The sequence below is a fragment of the Trichomonas vaginalis genome, chromosome II (genome assembly GCF_026262505.1).
Source record: "Trichomonas vaginalis G3 chromosome II, whole genome shotgun sequence".
NCBI classification, from domain to species: Eukaryota; Parabasalia; order Trichomonadida; family Trichomonadidae; genus Trichomonas; species Trichomonas vaginalis.
In genome coordinates, this window is record NC_067204.1 from 16,321,810 (window position 1) to 16,341,459 (window position 19,650).

Below are 19,650 nucleotides of genomic sequence, written 5' to 3' on the forward strand. Positions count from 1 at the left end.
GCAAATAAAGGAAATTGTCAAAAATACTCTTCCTCAAACACACTATGACATCAAAGGTTGCACAATACTTACATTCAAAGAAGACTTAACATTACTGAAGGAAAAAATAACAGAATATTTCGATAACTTCAAAGAGGAAGAATAAAAAAATCTAAGCTAATTTTATTTTTTTTATAAAATTTTATCTCATATGAAAGAACATGAATTTAGAATATTCGGAACTCATGACAGAAGAAGAGAACGAACAACATGTAAAAGATTATGCAAAATTTCTGAAGACATACAAAGCATTTAAACAATATCTAAATGCTTCTAAAGATTATGCAAAATTTCTGAAGGTATATAAAGCTTATGAAAAAGCGTATGAAAAGTTTATACATTGGGGAATTGTTGTAAAATATCGATATGAAGACTAACCAAAAATATATTTTTGCTTAAATGACGTCAGGGTCAATTTCTTCAACCATTTCACTTCCTTCGTCAATGTCAATAGAAGCTTCTTCAACCTTTGGTAAGAACTTTTGTATAACATCTTTGTTCGTTATTGTTTTCAGAGATGAAGAATAATATTTCACATTTGTTTCACCCTTCTTATATTCTTTCTGTTCGGAAAGATTCATAGCAATACTGAAGAAGTCAATGTTGGAGTTCTTTATAATAGTATAATGAGTATCTTTGACATTCACGAAGAAACCTTTTGTTTCAAAACTACTGCTAACTCTTGTGAAGTATAACGTTTGCGGTCAATGACAATAGCTAATGGTCTGACATACTGACCAAACTTAGATTCTTTCACAAACTTCTTGTTAAAGATAACATTGACGTTTGAAGCATTATTGAACTCATTCTTGATGACAGTAGCGAGAGCATTGTATGAAAAGAACTTGCAATCTTGCATGTGTTTCATTAAAATAAAAATATTAAATTATTTTGAAAAATAACTTAAAAAAATCTAATCTAATTTTTTCAAAAATATTTTTTTTATTTCCTACTAAAGATGTATCGGAAGTTGTCTAAGTTAGAACACTCGGAAATAAAACAACTTCTTACAGAAGCTAATATAGATGTTGCAAAGCATTACACAACAAACAAAAAGGCACTCGCTGACATCCTCAATGACTATAATGGTGAAATAACTTATGATAGAATTCATGAGTTCATAAAGCCGCAACGCGGCGAGGACGAAGTCCATGCAAGAGCATTTCCTTTAAATGACGTTGCTATTGACTTATATCATAGACGTTCAATACCTCATGAAGTAAGAAGAGAAATGTTTGACATAACAAATGCAAACGTTGGTCATACTCGTAAAGCTCTTTCACATGACGTTCGTCAAGAGATGTTTGACATAACAAATGCAAACGTTGGTGAAACAAGAAGAGCTGTACCACATGAAGTAAGAAGAGAAATGTTTGACATAACAAATGCAAACGTTGGTGAAACAAGAAGAAGAGATGACACACTGAAACAACAGAGAAGAGAGATGTTTAAAAGTGCTATAGAACAAGTTCGCAAAGCTAATAATGTCATTCGTTCCATTGACGACAAACCAAAAGAAGGTGAGAGATGGTTAAAGAAAGATGAAGAAAATAGGAAGAGGAATGTGAAGTCAGGCAATAGACTCATTGACTTTAACATCGAAGCTTTAGATGAACCAAACAGAGAATATTTACACAAACATTTCGGTAAGGTTTTCATGAGACTCTTAGAGAAAATTAAAATAAACTCCCAACAGAGATGGATGGTATGTTATAAACTTGGTGGAAAGTATGAATGTTCTACGTTAAACCTCAATAATATTGGAACATTACTACATCAGCTCTTGAAGGAGAACTTTATATCAGAGATAGAAGCAAATGCTGCAGGTATTGTTGAAATGCACTATGACTTCTTCTTGACAAACATAAAGAATCTTACCGAAATAAAGATGTATGATTTAACAGAATATGAAGGCTTAACGATGTCAGATGTAAAGAAAGGCAAACCAAAAAAGAGACCATATAGAGATGAAAGCACACTGACAAATGACCAGAAAGCCATTTTGGAAGCTCTTAAGCAAACAGGAAACCCAGCACTTATAGAAAGCTTTTGGAAAGATAATGGTGAAAAGAAGTTTTATAAGAAGAGAAGCGGTCAGTTCTGGAAGTATCTTTGCACATTACCTATAAATCTTGAACGCTACCAAATCTTCAATGAACTGAACAAAAGAACTGCAACACTTATGACAGAGAAATTGTTTCGTTTATGCTTGCATTCAGGCTGGAGTAAATGAAGAAACTATTGACCACATGAGAGAAGTCATTCGTGTTAGAGACTTTCCTCAAAGTAAAGTACAAGAAATTTCTGACGCAACAGGTATAGCATTAATGTTACCATTGGTTATTTCAATGACTCAAGACATAATGAAATAAAGAGATATATACCAAAAGAATGCGAAACTGTTAGAACTATTGACTTACTTCTTGTTGAAGACCACTACATGCTAAATGAAAGACTTCCAATGACAACATATTTCATTCGAAACTAAAGAAATTCTCAAAGCTTGTGGTGGAATGAACATTGAGAAACAGATGAAGATTTATACAAAGAGAGAAGATAAATATGTAGTTCGTTATGATAGAACAACACCGTTATGGGATGTTATGAAAACATTGTGGGAGTGCAAATATTTCGAACCTATTTCTTATGGAGAACTTTTCACATACGACTGACTTATATAAACAGAACCTTGCACCATTTAAAGATTTGACATATGCTCCAAAGTATTGTGTACAACTGAAGAAGAAAGCAGAGTCAAAAGAAGTAAATAAAGCTAAATGTAAATTCATACCTGAGCACGTTTTCTTTGCTGACTTTGAGTGTAGTACGGATGGCTTTCATAAAGCTTTTAACATCTGTTATGACAGTGAAGATGGTTCAGTTAGTGAAAGTATTTGGGGTCAAAACTGTGCAACAGAATTTTTGGAAAGACTTCCTGACAAGAGTTTAATATATTTCCAACCTCAGTTATGACATAAACTTCATCTTAAGACACATGACAGAAGTGAAAGGAACTCCCATCATTAAAGGTTCACGAACAATGCAAATAACTGGTTTATATAAAGGACGGGCAATTATTATAAAAGACTCTTACAGTGTTATAAATAAGAAGCTTAAACTATTTCCTGCTATGTTTAACTTACAAACAGGACCGAAAGAAGTATTTCCATATAACTACTACAGCAGTGTTTTGTTAGCAAATGACAACAGAACTGGTGTCATTTCTGAAGCATGTAAGTTTATCCATGATGCAGATACATTTATGAAGAACATAGATTCCATCAAAGGTTGCAGAATAGATGAAAACCACTTCGACTTAGAAAAATATAGCACGTTTTACTGCAAACAAGATGTAAGAATTTTAAGAGAAGGTTTTGTAAAGTTCCGCAATGACTTATTGAAAGAGTTTGATTTAAACGTTTATGACTACGTTAGTATTTGTTCTATTGCTAACAAATTGTTTGAGAACAGAGTATACTTCCCGAATGGAAATCTTTATGACCTCTCAAATAAACCAAGAGAATTTATTTCGAGATGCATTCAAGGTGGAAGATGTATGTTGTCAGATAACATGAAACAAAAGAGCAAAAAGAAACTCATTGCTGACTTCGACACTGTTTCATTATATCCTTCAGCTATAGCAAGACTTTATACTTTAGAAGGTATTCCAAAAGTATTGAAGGAAGAAATGTTAAGCACAGAGTATCTCATGAGACATTTATTCGATGACGACCAAAAGGAACCCATTGGTGAAAAGTTTATGTCTGGCTTCTTTGTTCTCATTAAGATAACAGAGATTGGTATACCCAGACACTTTCATTTAATAGTTTGCGACCCTGAACTAAATCCAGAACTTAACGTTCCAAGAAGTTCAAACACTTGCTGTCTCATGTATGTTGACCATATAACATTACAAGACCTCATAAAATATCAAGGTGTCAAATGTGAAGTGTTGCAAGGATACTATTACGATGGAAACAGAGATATGAGAATAAGAGATGAAGTAAAGAAGTTGTTTGAGTTAAGGTTAAAGTATAAGAAAGAAGAAAACCCCTTACAAGAAATTATAAAACTCATTCTGAACAGCATTTATGGCAAAACTATTCTATCTCCTATTGAGTCAAAAATAACCATAGTAGATGACAAAGATGCTATAAGATATGCTATAAGAAATTACAACCATATAGTGAAGTTCGAAGGTTTGGATGGTTCAGATAAAACTATTTTCAAGCTAACGAAAAGCATTTGCAGACACTTTAACTTCTGTCCACTTGGTGTTAATATTCTGTCTATGTCAAAACGTATTATGAATGAAGTATTCTGTACTGCAGAGGACATGGGACTTCAAATATCTTTTACCAGGATACCGACAGTATGCACTTATATAATGAAGACATCCCAAAGCTTGCAGCAGAGTTTAAGAAGAGATACGGTAGAGAACTTATAGGAAAGAACCTTGGTCAATTTCATAGCGACTTTGCAGAAATAACACCTGGAAAACAAAGTTTAGCTTATAAAAGTATTTTCTGTGGAAAGAAGACCTACATAGACTTACTCACTAACGATTTAAATGAAGTTGCATTTCACTGCAGAATGAAAGGCGTGAAGCAAGATGTTATTGCTTTTTTAACCGCTAATGAAATGTTTCCTGAAAGCTATACAATGCTATTACAATGAAGATAAGAACATTCACATACCTGTTGGAACATATGACAAAGACTCTGAGTTCAGTTTAATGAAACTTTACAAAGCACTTCATGATGGTCAAGAGATTGCATTCGACTTATGTAAGTCATGTCAACCTTGCTTTGCTGAAAAGTTCAACTTTTCAATAACGACTAAAACAAGCTTTATTCGTAAGTTGAAGTTCTGAGGTCATTTATTTTTTGTCAGCAATGAGGTCATTCGTGATAAAAATAAAGCTAGCGTAGATTTTACAATACTGCGATGGTAGAGTTTAAGAGTTGTGCTTCAATGTAGAGACAGTCCTTCCCATCTGGAGGCAAGAACACTGGACATTTATGGTCATGAGTGGAGTACATGTCTATCCAAAACTCACGATTGAAGCCAGTTAATTTATAGTATTTAGGGTTAGGAAGTGGTGAAGTTCTTGTATGACCAATGAACTCATTTTCAACGCCTTTGGCTATATTAGAGTAAAGTATTGCTTGCTTTCTATCCCAAATGCCAGGTGTTACAATCTTTGAAAATTCATTTTTCCTCGGAAGCATTGCATCATAATTGAAAACATTCTTAAAATCATCACTTGGTTCGGAGATTTGAAATCTTATACGTAATGGATTTTCTTTCTTTTTAGCGACTTCATTGAATGGTGAGAATACAATGAATTGACAGTCATGAGTTCCATCTTCATTTTCATTAAATTCATAATGAAAGTCTATAAGTTGTGGCTGACTACCTTCTTCTTTCAGTTGTGCAAGAAACTCACGTAAAGGCTGTAAAGTTTGTACTTCAATGTTGAACTTTTTCTCGAACATCTCATTAAATGAAATCATACATTGTTGCAATGTTGTATCGCCTTTAAAGTATTTGTATATGTGAATGTTTTGGGCGCTTAAAGACTGTTCGTCATTTTCTATCTCGACTTGAAGTATAAAGTCAACCTTTCTGAAAGCACGTGTTATATACATAGATGTTATGCCAATGTACTTCTCTTCATTTATGTTCACAATCCAGTCTGTTGGAAACTTAAACGTTACTCTGTTCCCCTTTATTTTGACGTCAGGGTTTTCACTACTGAACGCAACAGATAAAGGTATTTGTCTATACATTTAATTCGGATAAAAATAAACCATTTACTCTTTCTTTGCTTCAGCTTCTTTAGCTTTTGCTTCTTCTCTAGCTTTTTTCGCCAGCAAACGTGGGTTCTTCTGTCTTCCAGCAGCTAATGCAGCTAGTTGTTTTTCACTAAGTTTTCTCTTTGGTCTCTCTGGCTTTTGTTCTTGTTTTTGTTCCTTCAGTTCGGATAAAATTTGCTCGCGAATTTCTTTCTTCAATGCTTCAACATCTATGACCCCTTGGGTCTTGTCCGTAGGATTTGACTGAGTCATTTGACTGCAGATAAAAAACTAAATTAAAACTTTAACCGATGTAAAATGAGCTTGTCAAAATCAGAACGAGAGTCTATTATATTAAATGACGCAGAGGAATACAACATCCTTTCTATTATGTAAGTCAGAGTAAAGATGGTAAAATATATGTAAGAAAAAGAAAGGTTCCATTAGCGAATGCAGAGAGCGACAACATTAAGGTGCATGGCAAGGGTGAAGTCCACGAAGCCCATATAAAACCTTCTGTACAAACTGAGTCAAAGAACAAGAAGAAAAGAAGCCAGATGTACTTTCAATAACGAACCAAGAGCTTATTGCAAAGTTCGTGAATTTCATTGAAAAACAAACCGAGTCAAAGAACCCTGACCCACCAGTGAAAGAAGTTGAGACAAAAGAGAATGTACAGTTCATTGAAAATGTCAAGAAACAACTTCCACCACGAATACCAAGAAGAAGAGTGAGAATAATGAAGTAAATAGATATTTTTATCTGAAGTAAATACATGCAGAACGAACAGTTAAACGAATTTACTCCAGCAGAGCATATTCATCAGATTCGCTCATATTTCGATATCATAGACAATGCAGTTCAAATTGGTGACACTAATAGAAAATATTCTGACGCAAAGATTCCATCACAACCTGGAACTGCTAAAGATAACACATGGGTAACATTCAATCTCTCACCTCCTGGTGAAAATATGTTGGACCTTTACAATACATTCATTACGTATAAAATGGAAGGTCAATTTATTGTAGATAAAGAAATTGGTTCAGGTTCCAATAAAACAAACCCACCAGGATTTTGGATTGGTTTCGATGACGCTTTCTATGCAGTTGCTGGATATCAAATCCTTGCAAATGGTCGTATCGTATATTCTCAAGACAACGCAAGAGAAGAAGCATATATAACTTCAAACTCACAAACTACCGAACAAATAAAGAAAGTAGATGTTTTCTCAAAGACTCGACATGAAGATGTATGGAGTCATTCGGGAACATGCAGAACAGGACAAATTGTTAGTGGTCCAATTACAGCAGGAAAATCATTTGATTTTAAGCTTCGTTTAAGAATTCCTGTTAGAAGATTCCTTCCATTAGAAGCTATTCGATTTATTCCAGCTTTTGCAGGAAACATTCAGCTTAAAGTAAAGTTCAGTAGCGACGCCTTACAATGCACATCTATATCTGTAAATGATATCATTGCTTTCAATCCAACTCTTAAAGTTGCATTTGCTTCAGTTCAAATCCACCGACAAATAAATTTGTTCCATGGAATGAACCATTCACTATGATAACGAAGGCAATAGAAGCTAGTGGAACAGTTACTATTACAACTGTAACCCAGCAACTATTTCGAACAAAGATGGATTTTAATGAATGTTTCATTCATCCAAAGTCATTCTCTTTAGACCCTAACATTTATACAGAACTTGTAGAACATTATACAAACGAGGCTTTATGTTTTCCTGTTAAAGTTATGGATTGGATTCCTATGGACGGTTCATTCTCAAAGAATACAGATAGTTCAAGTGCAACATTTACAGCAGCTTATACGCCTATTAATGTTAAAAGTATTTGGGCACTATTTAGAAAGAAAGACAACTATTATGTTAATTTTGAGAACCCTAAGTTTAAATATCTTCAGCTTTCCATGGGAGCTTATGGAAATATGCCTGCAGAACCTGAAAAATCATATGGACCTGTATTTTATGAAATGGTTGCGAACGCTTGCAATACAAACAATGATATGATTGGATTTAATGAAGATGTTATGAGGTCATTGGTGGATGATGGTAGTGTGGAACATAAATGGGATAGCTATGACAACACACATTTCTTATGTGGTTTTCCAACAGAAGTGGACTTTTGCTTCCAGCAAGGTCAAACATCTACTGCTCCAATAACATACAAATTGTCTGTTAAAGGACCTATTGAACTAGCAACTGAAAATGTACCAAAGCCACTTATTGGATTTATGAGGGATTGTTGCTTTGCAATACAAGTAAGACAGTCAGGCATACCAATAATAAGACTTGACGACTATAACTTAGCAACTGACGACAGTGAGGAATAAAGGATGAACGTTTATTTTTAAAGCTTATAAATGAGTTCTTCATCAAGCTCTCGTGAACCTTCACCATCTGTGAAACAAACTTTACCAAACGATTATGGAGCACCTATTGAATATTTCTTACGAGCTGCACAATGGCAAAGAGCAGTTTCACCAAGGTTAGGTGTTCCACCAGCTCCTGTCAAAAATAGCATTTGGTCAAGTCCTTATATAAGATATGGTCTCCCACTAGGTTTGCTAGCTACAGCAGGAGCAGTAATGATGTTGAAAAGAAACAAAGCAAATGTTATAAATAATACTGAAGTAGCTGAATTTGAACAAACTCCGACACCATCGCCAAAACCAACGTCAAAACCAACGCCTTCACAAACAACACCTTCAATGACTCCTGAACCTATGAAAGTACAAACTCCTGTTCAAAAGTCAACTCCAAAACCGACTCCAACATTTAAACCAGAACCTACTCCTCAAATAAATCGTAAAACTCCTGCGTTTCCTTACTGAAAAAATAATGTTAGTTTTATTTTATTTGAACATTTTATTTAGAGTAAAATGACGACTAAAGTCACTGAAGCAATGAAACAAAAATTTTTGGTAGAATACATTAAATCAGGAGCGGTTCCAGAAGGTTTTTACGTTCATACTATGAAGGATGGTAGAGTTCAGTTTAGAAAGATAAAGCAACCATTAGATAGAGAAGGTATATTAAGGAAGATTAAACTTCATGAGGACAACATTGCTGAACTTAAGAAGAAGTTAGAAGAGTTGGAGAAAGGAAGAGAGTTATAAAGCAATGAATTCACAAGGTTAGAAAACGTGTTAGAAAACGTGTTAGATCTAACATTCTAACATAAACATTATTTTTGTGCTATGTTTTCATACGTGTGAGGGTGGTGATATCATTAATTTTTAAGTTTATTTTTATATTTTATTTTTATTTTATTTGGATGTAATGACAGAACAAAAGCAACTCATACAAATCAAAACATATAACAAACATACATTTAAACATTTATTCTTCCTTCCTGAGCATAACATGTTCTTTCAAATACATCCGAGACCAGTTGACTTTTCATTGACTGTGTATAAAGATAGAAATAGTTATATCATTAAACCATACGATGACGAAGGTAAGTTATGTAAATTGTACGTTAAGAAGTTAGAGAAAGTTTATGGCTTCAAGTATGACTACAATAGGGTTAACACTGATGATGAAGATATTGAGGAAAATTTATGAGAACATTAGTGAAGTCGTTAATGAGAATGATAGTGAGAACGTTTATTTTTACATTAGTGAGCTCGTTAGTGAAGTGAAGTGGGTGGCTTTGTAAATATTTAAGGTTAAGTTAGTGTTGTCGTTTGATTTGTAAAATATACGTTAACGGTTTTGTAAATATTTAAAGTTATGTTGGGTAAGGTTATGTTGAGTAAGGTGGAACGCAGTGCCGCCGTACCCAAGACTTGTATACTAACTATATACGGTAATTTTATTTCTGTAGTTTCTGAATTAAAGATATTCGCTAAAATGTTTTGTAAACTGTTTTGAACAGCTGTATAAACCGTTGAATTCGGAACTCTTACGATTTCACCGTCCTTAATAAAGGGCATTGCACATGGCGTAGTGCTTGGATCAAATCTTTCGGGATTATGATTCAACATATATTCTAATGCTTCATAAACAGACCTATAAACCGTTGTATTATCTTTTTCAATAATTTCACCGTCCTTTATGAAAGGCATTGTACATGGCGTTAATATTGGAATAAATTTTTCATATTCTTTCCATGAGATATAATGTTCAGTTTTTCCATCAGTGATTATTAAATGCTCATCATCAAATGAAAACGTGTATGAACCAAAAATTAATCTTTTCGCCCTATCAGCTTCATAAGAATATGCGGATATACTCATATTTTTAATTATAATAAAAATGTTGTTCTATTTGCAAAGTACTGATCCTAATGATTACGGGACATTAAAATTACAAACTAACCTTGGTCTTCAGAATGAACCACTAGCTTTCAGAGTTCTTGATTTTAGCACTATCGCTTCATTTGTTATAACAGACACTAACGATTTCATTACATTTGAAATTGATGGTATTAGTACTGAAATTCATTTTAAAGCAAGAAATAAATATGATATTGATACGTTAGAGAAAAAGATTCAGGATCTCATTGATGAAAAATTTAACGGAGCCTTAACTGTGAATTAACTGATTCAGGAATAATAAAATTTAGTTCCGAAAAAGAATTTAAAATTACTGATATGACTCATCGAGCACGTTTATTACTAGGTGCTTATCATCAAGAATTACCGTTAAAATCTTCTATTGAAAATCAAAAATATATAATTGAAATGAAATCTGCACCCTACATATGTTATGGAAACTGTTTATATGTTGAATCAAAAATAAGTAATGTAACAGGAATTTCAGGAGTTAATAATAAAAATTCTGTTATAGAATATAAATCGTTCTGTTACGCCGTTAATTCTGTATTCATGCCTAATTTTCCGATTTTATTAAGGCACGAAGGAAAATGGGTTCGAATTCAACCACACCATTTAAAAGATATGACATTTAGATTAGTTGATTTTCAAGGCGAACCAATTGAAATTAAAGCTCCTGTCAAATGACTATAGAAGTTGATTTTTGGTCTAATATAAGAGCTAATGGACTAGATGATGAACCAGGGATAAAAATATAAATCTTAAATTAATTCGTTAAAACATATTTCAAGCAAAGTTTATATTCTGTTGAAAGTTTTGTGTATTCATTCGAATATTTATACTTAAACTCAACTCCTGTAGTTCCTGGTGTTTCAATTATTCTAATACTACCGATTTTCATAAATACCGGCATCTGACCACAACATTCGATTTCAGGGTCAAGATAATCAATAACGCACTGTTTCCCTGTTATTCTTGATATAACATTTTCTAAATCCTCCTTTGTTAAAATTATTTGATTCTTACTAATAAGATTTATCAAAAGCTTCTTATCGTCTTTGAGTAATATTGTTTGGTATAAATTAAGGAGGTAATGGTCTACGTTATCTGAAGGATTAGTTTGAATAGTTGAATAAGGTTAGGGCTCAATGAGCCCGAGAACCCTTTGAGTTCTTCTTGAGCATCACGCGATATGATTGGTTCTAATGGAGGTGGATATTCTAACTTAACTTCACTGTTAGCGTTTGTGTTTGAAGCTGTGTTTAAATTAACGGATTTTAGCTCCGGCTCTTTATCTTTCAAGTTTTCGGAGCTGTAATTTTTGATTATAATATTATTTGTCGTTCTTGAATCAACATTAGATGTAGGTTCGATCGGAACATTAACTGCTCCGGCTAAGATGGATTTACTTCTCATTTTCTAGAGAATAAAAACCTTTTATTACTATAAAAATGAATAATATCTTTGATAAAGGTTTAAACGTGAAACTTGAAAATGAAAATCTTGTTGAATTCACTGAAACGGGCGCAGTTTATAAAGATGTTGAGGTGTTAAATAAGAAAGCAAAAGGCAGAAGTCGAAATATGAACATCGATTATAAACCATTTACTATTTACGTAAATGATGGTTCTGGTGGTTCAAACATTAAATATGCAGAAAGTAATAGAGTTTATGCGTTAAAAGGTGAAGCACCATCAATTAAAAACAGTTATTCTAATCTTTATCCTCAAAAACTGACTGATCCAGAAAGTGTGGACATGAATGACACCAAAAATATAAACAGAAATGGTGATAGAGATGGATGGAATCTATTCACTACACCTCATCTAAAAATAAAGCTTTAAAATAATGTTGGTCTTTCCCAAGGTATATTTTTAACATTAATTGTATTAGTCATTATATGAATTTCTAAATATGAACGTGGTGAAATGAGTGATTTATAAGCATCCCAGATTTCATCAAAAGGTAATGTTATACCTGATTGCTTCCAAATTAATTCTATATCGTATTTTGAGAAACCTTGAAATATAACGAAATCAGTAATTAAACGTTTAATATTTAATGCTAAAAACCTCCACGTTTGCATAAGTATTGCAACAGTCATGGTAATGTCTGACTTTAGTAATTAAATTAGCTAATGGTGAATCTGGTTTTGAAACTAAACCTTTACCAGCGAAATCATCACAAACTAATAAAGTGTTTGATGGATATTTTTTAAAAGGATATTTTGAAAGTTTTGAGAGAATGTAGTTTGTCAATCGTTTCATATCATACGTACCATCCTGCTGTCTCAAATGATGTTTATCAATAATTCTTTCCATTTCTTCCGAGGTCTTTTGCATTCCTGATTGTATAAATTCAACTATTGCATAATATTTCTTCTTTCTTCTTATATATTGTTGAAGAAAAGAAATTAATTCGCTATCTGGAACTTTAATTACTGATGCCTGAACTTTACCATAAACGTCTTCGCTGTTGAATCCATTGAATCTGAAGTTGCTGATATAATGATTTGGTCATAATATGAATCTTGACCTAACGTTCAGTAATTAAAATATGACGAATTAAATTAAAAGTCTTTCCCGAACCCATTTTTCCGCAATAGAAATACACACCTTTTGAACAGAACTGATAATCCTTACTGAAGGGAAGAATTAATGAACTATTGAGTTTATCAGATTTTTCATTCATTTTTTCATCTACTTCTTCAAATAAATGTTTCATTTTATTATAATTAAAAATGCAAGTCAGAAATTTTGTTAATACCGTTCCCAGTCTTAATGATAAAAGTATTAAAATCTATTATGAGCACATATTTTCACAACCGTTTAAAATAATCAATGGTGAATACATTTATGAATACCCTAAACACTGGGTTGATTATAACACTGGCGAAAAAGCAATTGAAATAAGACAGATAAAAACCATTCCTGCAGGACGAACCATTGAATTATATAACTTTGGAATAATAAGAGATAATCATCAATATGATTTACAGATTTATATAGATTTAGACACAGGAGATGATATGACAGCATTTAATAAAAAGATTAAATCGGTTCTTATTGAACAGTTAAAAGGTGCCGGATATCCTCAACCTAATGAAGTTGATATGTTTTATAGTTTTGAAACTAATTCAATAGAATTTCGTGTTAATTCAAATTCAAAAGCTGGTTTCATATTTGATTTAAAAGATGGTGCTGTGTGCTGTCGTGATGAGATTGAAAATGTATACACGAATAAAAATTTTCAAGAGATTACAGGAATTAATAATGATGAATGCTTTTATCGATTTGCTCAGTTCGGAGCAGAACAGATAACATTAAATGACCTCCTGGAGTACTTACCAAAATCAATTTCCATTAAAAATGATGGTTGTTTATTAACATCAATTTCATTTAATGGTGTTTGGTCCAGAGAAGCGGCAATCATTAAATCAAGTATAAGTGAATTCGCTGAAGATTCTATTTTATGTTTATCAAACTGTTTATATTCTCCGCCGAAGCATTATTCAATAACTAATTATGTTAATAAATTTAATATAAAATTAGTTGAACCATCGAGTCTAAAAGATATTGTCCTTCCTGATGACAGAAAAGATAGTATTATTATCGAACTCATATTAATCGCTTATTAAAATTTAATTATATATAAATGAGTTCAACGACTGAAAGCGCATGGGCTAGTTTTGATGAAGATCCTAAATCGCGGAACTATAATAGAATTGTAATTCCTGTAGGTCTTTTATTAGCTGCGGGTGCGGTAGCGGGACCATATTTATATAGAAATTTATATAGAACACCGAATAATTCAACTGCCGGGGCTGATCTTATTCAACAGGTCTGAAAAAATCTACACCGATTCAAACAAGCCCGACACAGAAAGGAAGGAAGCAACTCCCACATATTAGGTCATTAATTTTAAAGAATAGAAGAAATTAATTTGTAATAAATGACGTCGTTAAATGTAAAAATAATTTGTGATGATATTACTATCATTGATGATGTAAGTGATGTGCTAATATAATTGATAGAATTAATGAACTAATAAAGAGGTTCAGTGGTGAAAAAGTCAGAGTTTCATTAACGTTTAGCTCCGATGAAAAATTTTATGAGTTAATCATTATGAGAAATGATTTTAATAAGCATTAAATGGTATTTTCAACACTATCAGCTTTGTATGGAGGTTATAAAGCTATTGACGGTTTAACTGGTGGAGCTGTATCAAAAGCTTTAAAAAATAATGCTGGAATGCTTGTGGGAGCTGCTGCCAGAAAATTAAAATCTGAAAAGTTAAAGAAATTAGGTAACTGGGTCGCTGACCAGTCGCAAACCTTTTAGGTGAAGATAATGAAATATCTAAGCAGCTAAAAGATTTTAAAGGTCAGTTGAATGGCGAAGAGTTTAAATTAAATTCACTTAAAGAAAAGGAGAAACAGCCAGAATATCCACCAATTGAGGCACCGCCGATTAATTCAGCACCAGCGCCAGTAACTGCAGTCGCACCATATGACCCTGGCGGTTATGGAAGACCTTTTGACCCTAAAACAGGAGGTTCGAATTGGTTCCATTACGGTCGAAGATATATTTTAGCTAAAATCGCAAAAGCAAAGAAACTGTTAAAAACTAAAAAGAAACCAAGAGTTTTAAAGTAATTAAATGGTTAGAGATGTTCTCGAATACCCTGCACCACCTGAAACGCCTAACAATAATGATTTATATAATCGATTGAAAACTTTAGGTAAAGCGTATTTATGGTTTAATTATCCTTATCATATGGCGGCTTATAAACTTTATAAACACTATAAAGAAAGTAATAGACCTTCAACCGACCTAGTTGATCCGCAGGAATTAAGGAAAAGACGACGAAGCCGCTAAGCGGCTCAGATGACTCAGAGAGTCCTCATAAAAAATAAAGTTAATTTTAAAAATATTTTTTATTTTTTACTTTTAATAAAATGAGTACTAAAATTACTGAAGCAACAAAACAAAAGTTTTTAGTTGAATACATTAAATCAGGAACTATTCCAGAAGGTTTTTATGTTCATCAAATGAAAGATGGTAGAGTTCAATTTAGAAAAATTAAGCAGCCATTAAATAAAGATGGTATTTTGAGAAAGATTAAATTATATGAAGATAATATAGCAGAACTGAAGAAGAAGTTAGAAGAATTCGAAAAATCAGATTAGATATAAAATTTTATTTTTATATAAAATGAATTTTACTAATAAATTATTAATTATCGTTTCATTACTCCTCATCTCCCGTGAAGCTTTTATGGTATGAATCTATAAAAGAGTTTGAAGACAGCAGCGATGACATCCTGAATCATGCCAGCATATTTACTGTTGAAAATTCACAAGGTTAGAAATGAGGTTAGATATCGGGTTAGATCTACCCTAAAATTAATTTTATCATTTATGAAAAATTTAGTATATACAGAAATTAAAAAATTTTTGAGTTAATTTATTTTTAAGTTTATTTTTTTACTCTGGGTGTTAAAATCTATGATAAAAAAATAAATAAAAAATTTTAACGTTTATTTTTAAGTTTATTTTTAAAAAATTATTTTTTTATTTTGTAAATGTCAAAAATTTTAACGTTAATTTTTAAGTTTATTTTTTAAAAATTATTTTTTTTATTTTGTGAAGTGTCAAAAAATTTACATGTCAAACGATTTTTGTAAATTCTAGTAATTTGGGGTCCGAGGGGCGTAGACCCTTGGTACTGAATTACTAGATACTAACTGGGGTTTGTATTGTCAGTAATCTAAGGATGATGCTAACTTCTAGGTTTTGTATGACTGGCTTATGATTTGACTAAAGAATCTCTTGAAAATCTGACAATGCGTGGAATCTGGAGAAATGCAGCAGTTTGTATTGTTATAAATCTAAGGATGACGCTAACTTCTAGGTTTTGTATGACTGGCTTATGATTTGACTAAAGAATCTCTTGAAAATCTGACAATGCGTGACAAATAAAGGGTTATCCACACTTGTCAACTTATTTATGAATAAACATTGGAGTTTATAAATTCCAAATTGATTGGAATTTCGAAACAACTTTTGTTTGGAAATTCCAAATAAAAAATATGAAGATTCCGATCACCTACCTGTTCATACTTTTGACGGTTTTTCCATATTTAGGGTTTTCATACTTGCGACGGTTTTTCCAAATTCTAACCGTTCATAAATAGGGTACCCTATTCATAAATTCCGTCGCCTTTATGAATATGTCTATTGGAGTTGACACTCCAAATAATTTTTGATGCTTGATCTGGGTATTCAAATACTTTAATTGGCTTAAGTTCATTGTAAATGCACAAATTTTCATTTTTTGGTTGCTCTGAACTCGACATGCTTTGTAAAAATTTTGACTAGTCTAAACTCACTTCACTGAAATAAAATCAAATAAAATAAAAAAAACTTTTTAATTGGTTTAGATGTTGTAAACAGAAATTCATCAAAAGTGACAACTCAGAAAAGCTAAAATATTGAATTTTTGGAACTTTTGATAGAGCACGTTTTTAAATATTAATTAAAGTAAATGTATATTTTGTAAAGATTCTTTTTAATAAAAAATAAAATTTTGAAGAAGAACACAAAATCTTCTGAAAAATAATATCACATAAACTCATATTATTTTCTAATATATAACTATTTTATATAAAAATCAAATTCAATGATCTTAAAAGCGAAGGATAAACCTCAAAATTTACGAATATAATGAGTGGGAATATAATGCTTATCTATCATAAAACCATATGAAATATCAATTTTTGCTTTACGCCTAATTTTTGACGACAATTAGCAAAAAATGTTAAATGTTAACACTCAGTCCATTTGAATATGAAAATAAAATTGACTTTGATTAAATGTTTTTATTTATCATGCAATTCTTCTTGCGACCAAAGATTTGAATAAAAGTTCAAAAATAAGATAGCTTAAAAAATAATATACGGTAGTGTTTACTAATAGATGAATAGTATATAAATTCTATTAAAATGGATTTGATCCAAAAAATATAAAACCAAAAATAATTGTTATAATTTAAATGAAGAAGTAATTTAAAACGATTTTATTTATGATCAAATTTATATATTTTTTTGGATCAAATCCATTTTAATAGAATTTATATACTATTCATCTATTAGTAAACACTACCGTATATTATTTTTTAAGCTATCTTATTTTTGAACTTTTATTCAAATCTTTGGTCGCAAGAAGAATTGCATGATAAATAAAACATTTAATCAAAGTCAATTTTATTTTTCATATTCAAATGGACTGAGTGTTAACATTTAACATTTTTTGCTAATTGTCGTCAAAAATTAGGCGTAAAGCAAAAATTGATATTTCATATGGTTTTATGATAGATAAGCATTATATTCCCACTCATTATATTCGTAAATTTTGAGGTTTATCCTTCGCTTTTAAGATCATTGAATTTGATTTTTATATAAAATAGTTATATATTAGAAAATAATATGAGTTTATGTGATATTATTTTTCAGAAGATTTCATTCTATATGCCTATGAAAAGTACTCTCAAAACTAACGTTTTCCTAATTATAATTAAATCTAGAATATTGTATTATGCTTAGTATTATTTCATTTTTCTCATTCAATTTAGAATTTACAAATGTCAAAAAATTGAGAGCTGTCACTTTTGATGAATTTCTGTTTATTACATAGATATGAGAACCGTAGTTAATTGTAAGTCTGTACAGACTTTTCAATACTCGATTTTAATGTCATTCAAATCACATCCAGCTTGATTTTTTGTTTGCATTGAACTTGACATGATTTGTAAAATTTTTGCTGTGGCATTTTTGGGAAAAAATCGTTTAAGGGTCCACTGTAAAAATTGAAAGTCTCTCAAAATTGAGAGGCGATTTGCAAATAATCGTTATCGTCTTTTTTCGAAAATCCACTTTTCCTAGTGTTCTGATTAATATTTTGTGAATGTAACAATAAAGTATATGTTTTAGTAAGATGATAATACATTCTATCACTTCAAATCACATAAAAATTGCAAAATCAGCGAGTTTTATAAGAACATGATTTTTTCGAATTTTTTCGCTTCTGGATGCGTGTTTTGAAAAATAGATATTTTCGAATTTTGATTTTAATTTAAGTATAAATTTTATATTAGGAATTTTTTTGACCTATTTCCAATCATTAATTCCTAAGTTTTTCTAGGAATTTAATTGAGAAGAAATTAGGAAATTCGCTTTAATGCCATTACATCCTAATATTGTGATGCATGTAGTTTATATTTATTGAGGCTAATGCCGGAATATCGTGCATTTTATAAAAAATTCAAAGAATTGACAATTGGATAGCACAAATTTAATTCTCTAGACAAAGTATTATTGTTTATATATTCAAAGCATTATCCTTCGTTTTGAAATGTTGGCCAAAAATTTTGGTGTTATTTTTTGTGTTTAAGCATAAATTATGTATTTACTTATGAAAGATAAGCATTTTATTCATTATCATAAAGATATACCAAAACAAATTGATAAAATTTTAAAAAATGTGTATTTTAGTGGGTATTATTCTGGCCAATGCCCATTTTTAAACGATTTAATATTGACCATATCAATAGCCGACTCAATGTAAAAATTTAGATATTATTTTTTTCATTATTCAAACTTTGATAAATTTTAGTATAATGAATGATTTTGTTTCGTGTATGATACAGAAATGAAAAGCTTGATTAATATCATTTTGCATTTTTTCAAGAATGTTAGAGTACATCTACATTAAAAAATCGGATTCGAATTGCGATACTGCATCAAATTGTTGCACATCTGATAAGGATCTCAAAAGAGTAAAGTTAATTTTTTTGTGTTTTTTTAAGTTTTTGGCCTTAGTAAAAACACCATCTTGAGCAATATTTTTGGGACGACGATAGGCCTTATTTGGCCTTACAGTGGACCCTTAACATTCAAAATTGACAATAAAAAATTGTTTGCGCTTTTTCTGACATTAAATATATATATATAAATTTTACAGAGGTTTAGTTGTGTATTCTTAAGTCACATTGATATATCCGGATCTGATATGTCCAGAGAGAAATTGCACTATTCAAACAAATTTGCAGTCCCTGGCCTATAAAAGACCAAAGACTACAAGTATATTACCTTAAGTCAGGATCTTTCCGAGACCTCTCATCAAATGCAAGACTTCGAAAAAACTCTGCCTTATTCGATTAATTACAAAATTCCTAGCTCTTTGGAAACTAAGGAACAGGAATTAGAGTATTTTAGGGCAAAATTCTTCCGAGAGAGCTCTATGAATGAAAGATCTCTCGGAAGAGCCTTGCCCACTTCGAGTAAATTTATATCCCTGACCCACAAAGGTTCAGGGTACTGGGGGACATTCAAAAATCGAATGTATATTTGGCCGTGTCTCCCATGGGGAATTGGGAATTGGGGAAAATTTGTTTTCCTGATTTTGTTGTTAGCTAATATATTGTCATTAATAAGAAAAATAGAAGTGCCGCCACTAGAA

The 19,650-nt window shown here is 31.5% G+C and overlaps 8 protein-coding genes and 5 pseudogenes across 13 annotated transcripts, besides 5 other annotated features; 9 read left to right on the forward strand and 4 right to left on the reverse strand.

The window, feature by feature from the left end:
* Nucleotides 1-9,657: part of a mobile genetic element that runs on past the window's edge.
* TVAGG3_0554890 (organellar and viral DNA polymerase type B) lies at nt 998-1,507 on the forward strand (the record flags this gene model as incomplete). The annotated part of the gene is made up of 1 exon (XM_051238283.1): nt 998-1,507. A coding segment is annotated over one exon (510 nt), but the record flags the coding sequence as incomplete, so codon positions are not given.
* TVAGG3_0554900 (uncharacterized protein) lies at nt 4,974-5,537 on the reverse strand (the record flags this gene model as incomplete). The annotated part of the gene is made up of 1 exon (XM_051238284.1): nt 4,974-5,537. The coding sequence occupies one exon, from the start codon at nt 5,535-5,537 to the stop codon at nt 4,974-4,976; it is 564 nt and encodes a 187-aa protein (XP_051096108.1).
* Nucleotides 5,856-6,110, reverse strand: TVAGG3_0554910 (uncharacterized protein; the record flags this gene model as incomplete). Its single annotated transcript, XM_051238285.1, has 1 exon — nt 5,856-6,110. The coding sequence occupies one exon, from the start codon at nt 6,108-6,110 to the stop codon at nt 5,856-5,858; it is 255 nt and encodes an 84-aa protein (XP_051096109.1).
* Nucleotides 6,613-7,368, forward strand: TVAGG3_0554920 (uncharacterized protein; the record flags this gene model as incomplete). Its single annotated transcript, XM_051238286.1, has 1 exon — nt 6,613-7,368. A coding segment is annotated over one exon (756 nt), but the record flags the coding sequence as incomplete, so codon positions are not given.
* On the forward strand, nt 7,827-8,186 carry TVAGG3_0554930 (uncharacterized protein; the record flags this gene model as incomplete). The annotated part of the gene is made up of 1 exon (XM_051238287.1): nt 7,827-8,186. The coding sequence occupies one exon, from the start codon at nt 7,827-7,829 to the stop codon at nt 8,184-8,186; it is 360 nt and encodes a 119-aa protein (XP_051096111.1).
* Nucleotides 8,217-8,687, forward strand: TVAGG3_0554940 (uncharacterized protein; the record flags this gene model as incomplete). The annotated part of the gene is made up of 1 exon (XM_051238288.1): nt 8,217-8,687. The coding sequence occupies one exon, from the start codon at nt 8,217-8,219 to the stop codon at nt 8,685-8,687; it is 471 nt and encodes a 156-aa protein (XP_051096112.1).
* Nucleotides 9,645-13,767: a mobile genetic element.
* On the forward strand, nt 10,452-10,891 carry TVAGG3_0554960 (annotated as a pseudogene). The gene has a single exon. A coding segment is annotated over exon 1 (440 nt).
* On the reverse strand, nt 10,900-11,549 carry TVAGG3_0554970 (annotated as a pseudogene). Its single transcript has one exon. A coding segment is annotated over exon 1 (650 nt).
* On the forward strand, nt 11,585-11,977 carry TVAGG3_0554980 (uncharacterized protein; the record flags this gene model as incomplete). The annotated part of the gene is made up of 1 exon (XM_051238289.1): nt 11,585-11,977. The coding sequence occupies one exon, from the start codon at nt 11,585-11,587 to the stop codon at nt 11,975-11,977; it is 393 nt and encodes a 130-aa protein (XP_051096113.1).
* On the reverse strand, nt 12,185-12,857 carry TVAGG3_0554990 (annotated as a pseudogene). The gene has a single exon. A coding segment is annotated over exon 1 (673 nt).
* A 20-nt stretch (nt 13,768-13,787) lies between the features above and the next one.
* TVAGG3_0555000 lies at nt 13,788-14,074 on the forward strand (annotated as a pseudogene). The gene has a single exon. A coding segment is annotated over exon 1 (287 nt).
* A 309-nt stretch (nt 14,075-14,383) lies between these two features.
* Nucleotides 14,384-14,787, forward strand: TVAGG3_0555010 (annotated as a pseudogene). Its single transcript has one exon. A coding segment is annotated over exon 1 (404 nt).
* A 303-nt stretch (nt 14,788-15,090) lies between these two features.
* On the forward strand, nt 15,091-15,321 carry TVAGG3_0555020 (uncharacterized protein; the record flags this gene model as incomplete). The annotated part of the gene is made up of 1 exon (XM_001301639.1): nt 15,091-15,321. The coding sequence occupies one exon, from the start codon at nt 15,091-15,093 to the stop codon at nt 15,319-15,321; it is 231 nt and encodes a 76-aa protein (XP_001301640.1).
* A 1,254-nt stretch (nt 15,322-16,575) lies between these two features.
* Nucleotides 16,576-16,613: a mobile genetic element.
* Nucleotides 16,614-17,784: 1,171 nt separating this feature from the next.
* Nucleotides 17,785-17,821: a mobile genetic element.
* A 161-nt stretch (nt 17,822-17,982) lies between these two features.
* Nucleotides 17,983-19,076: a mobile genetic element.
* Between the last annotated feature and the right edge of the window lie 574 nt (nt 19,077-19,650).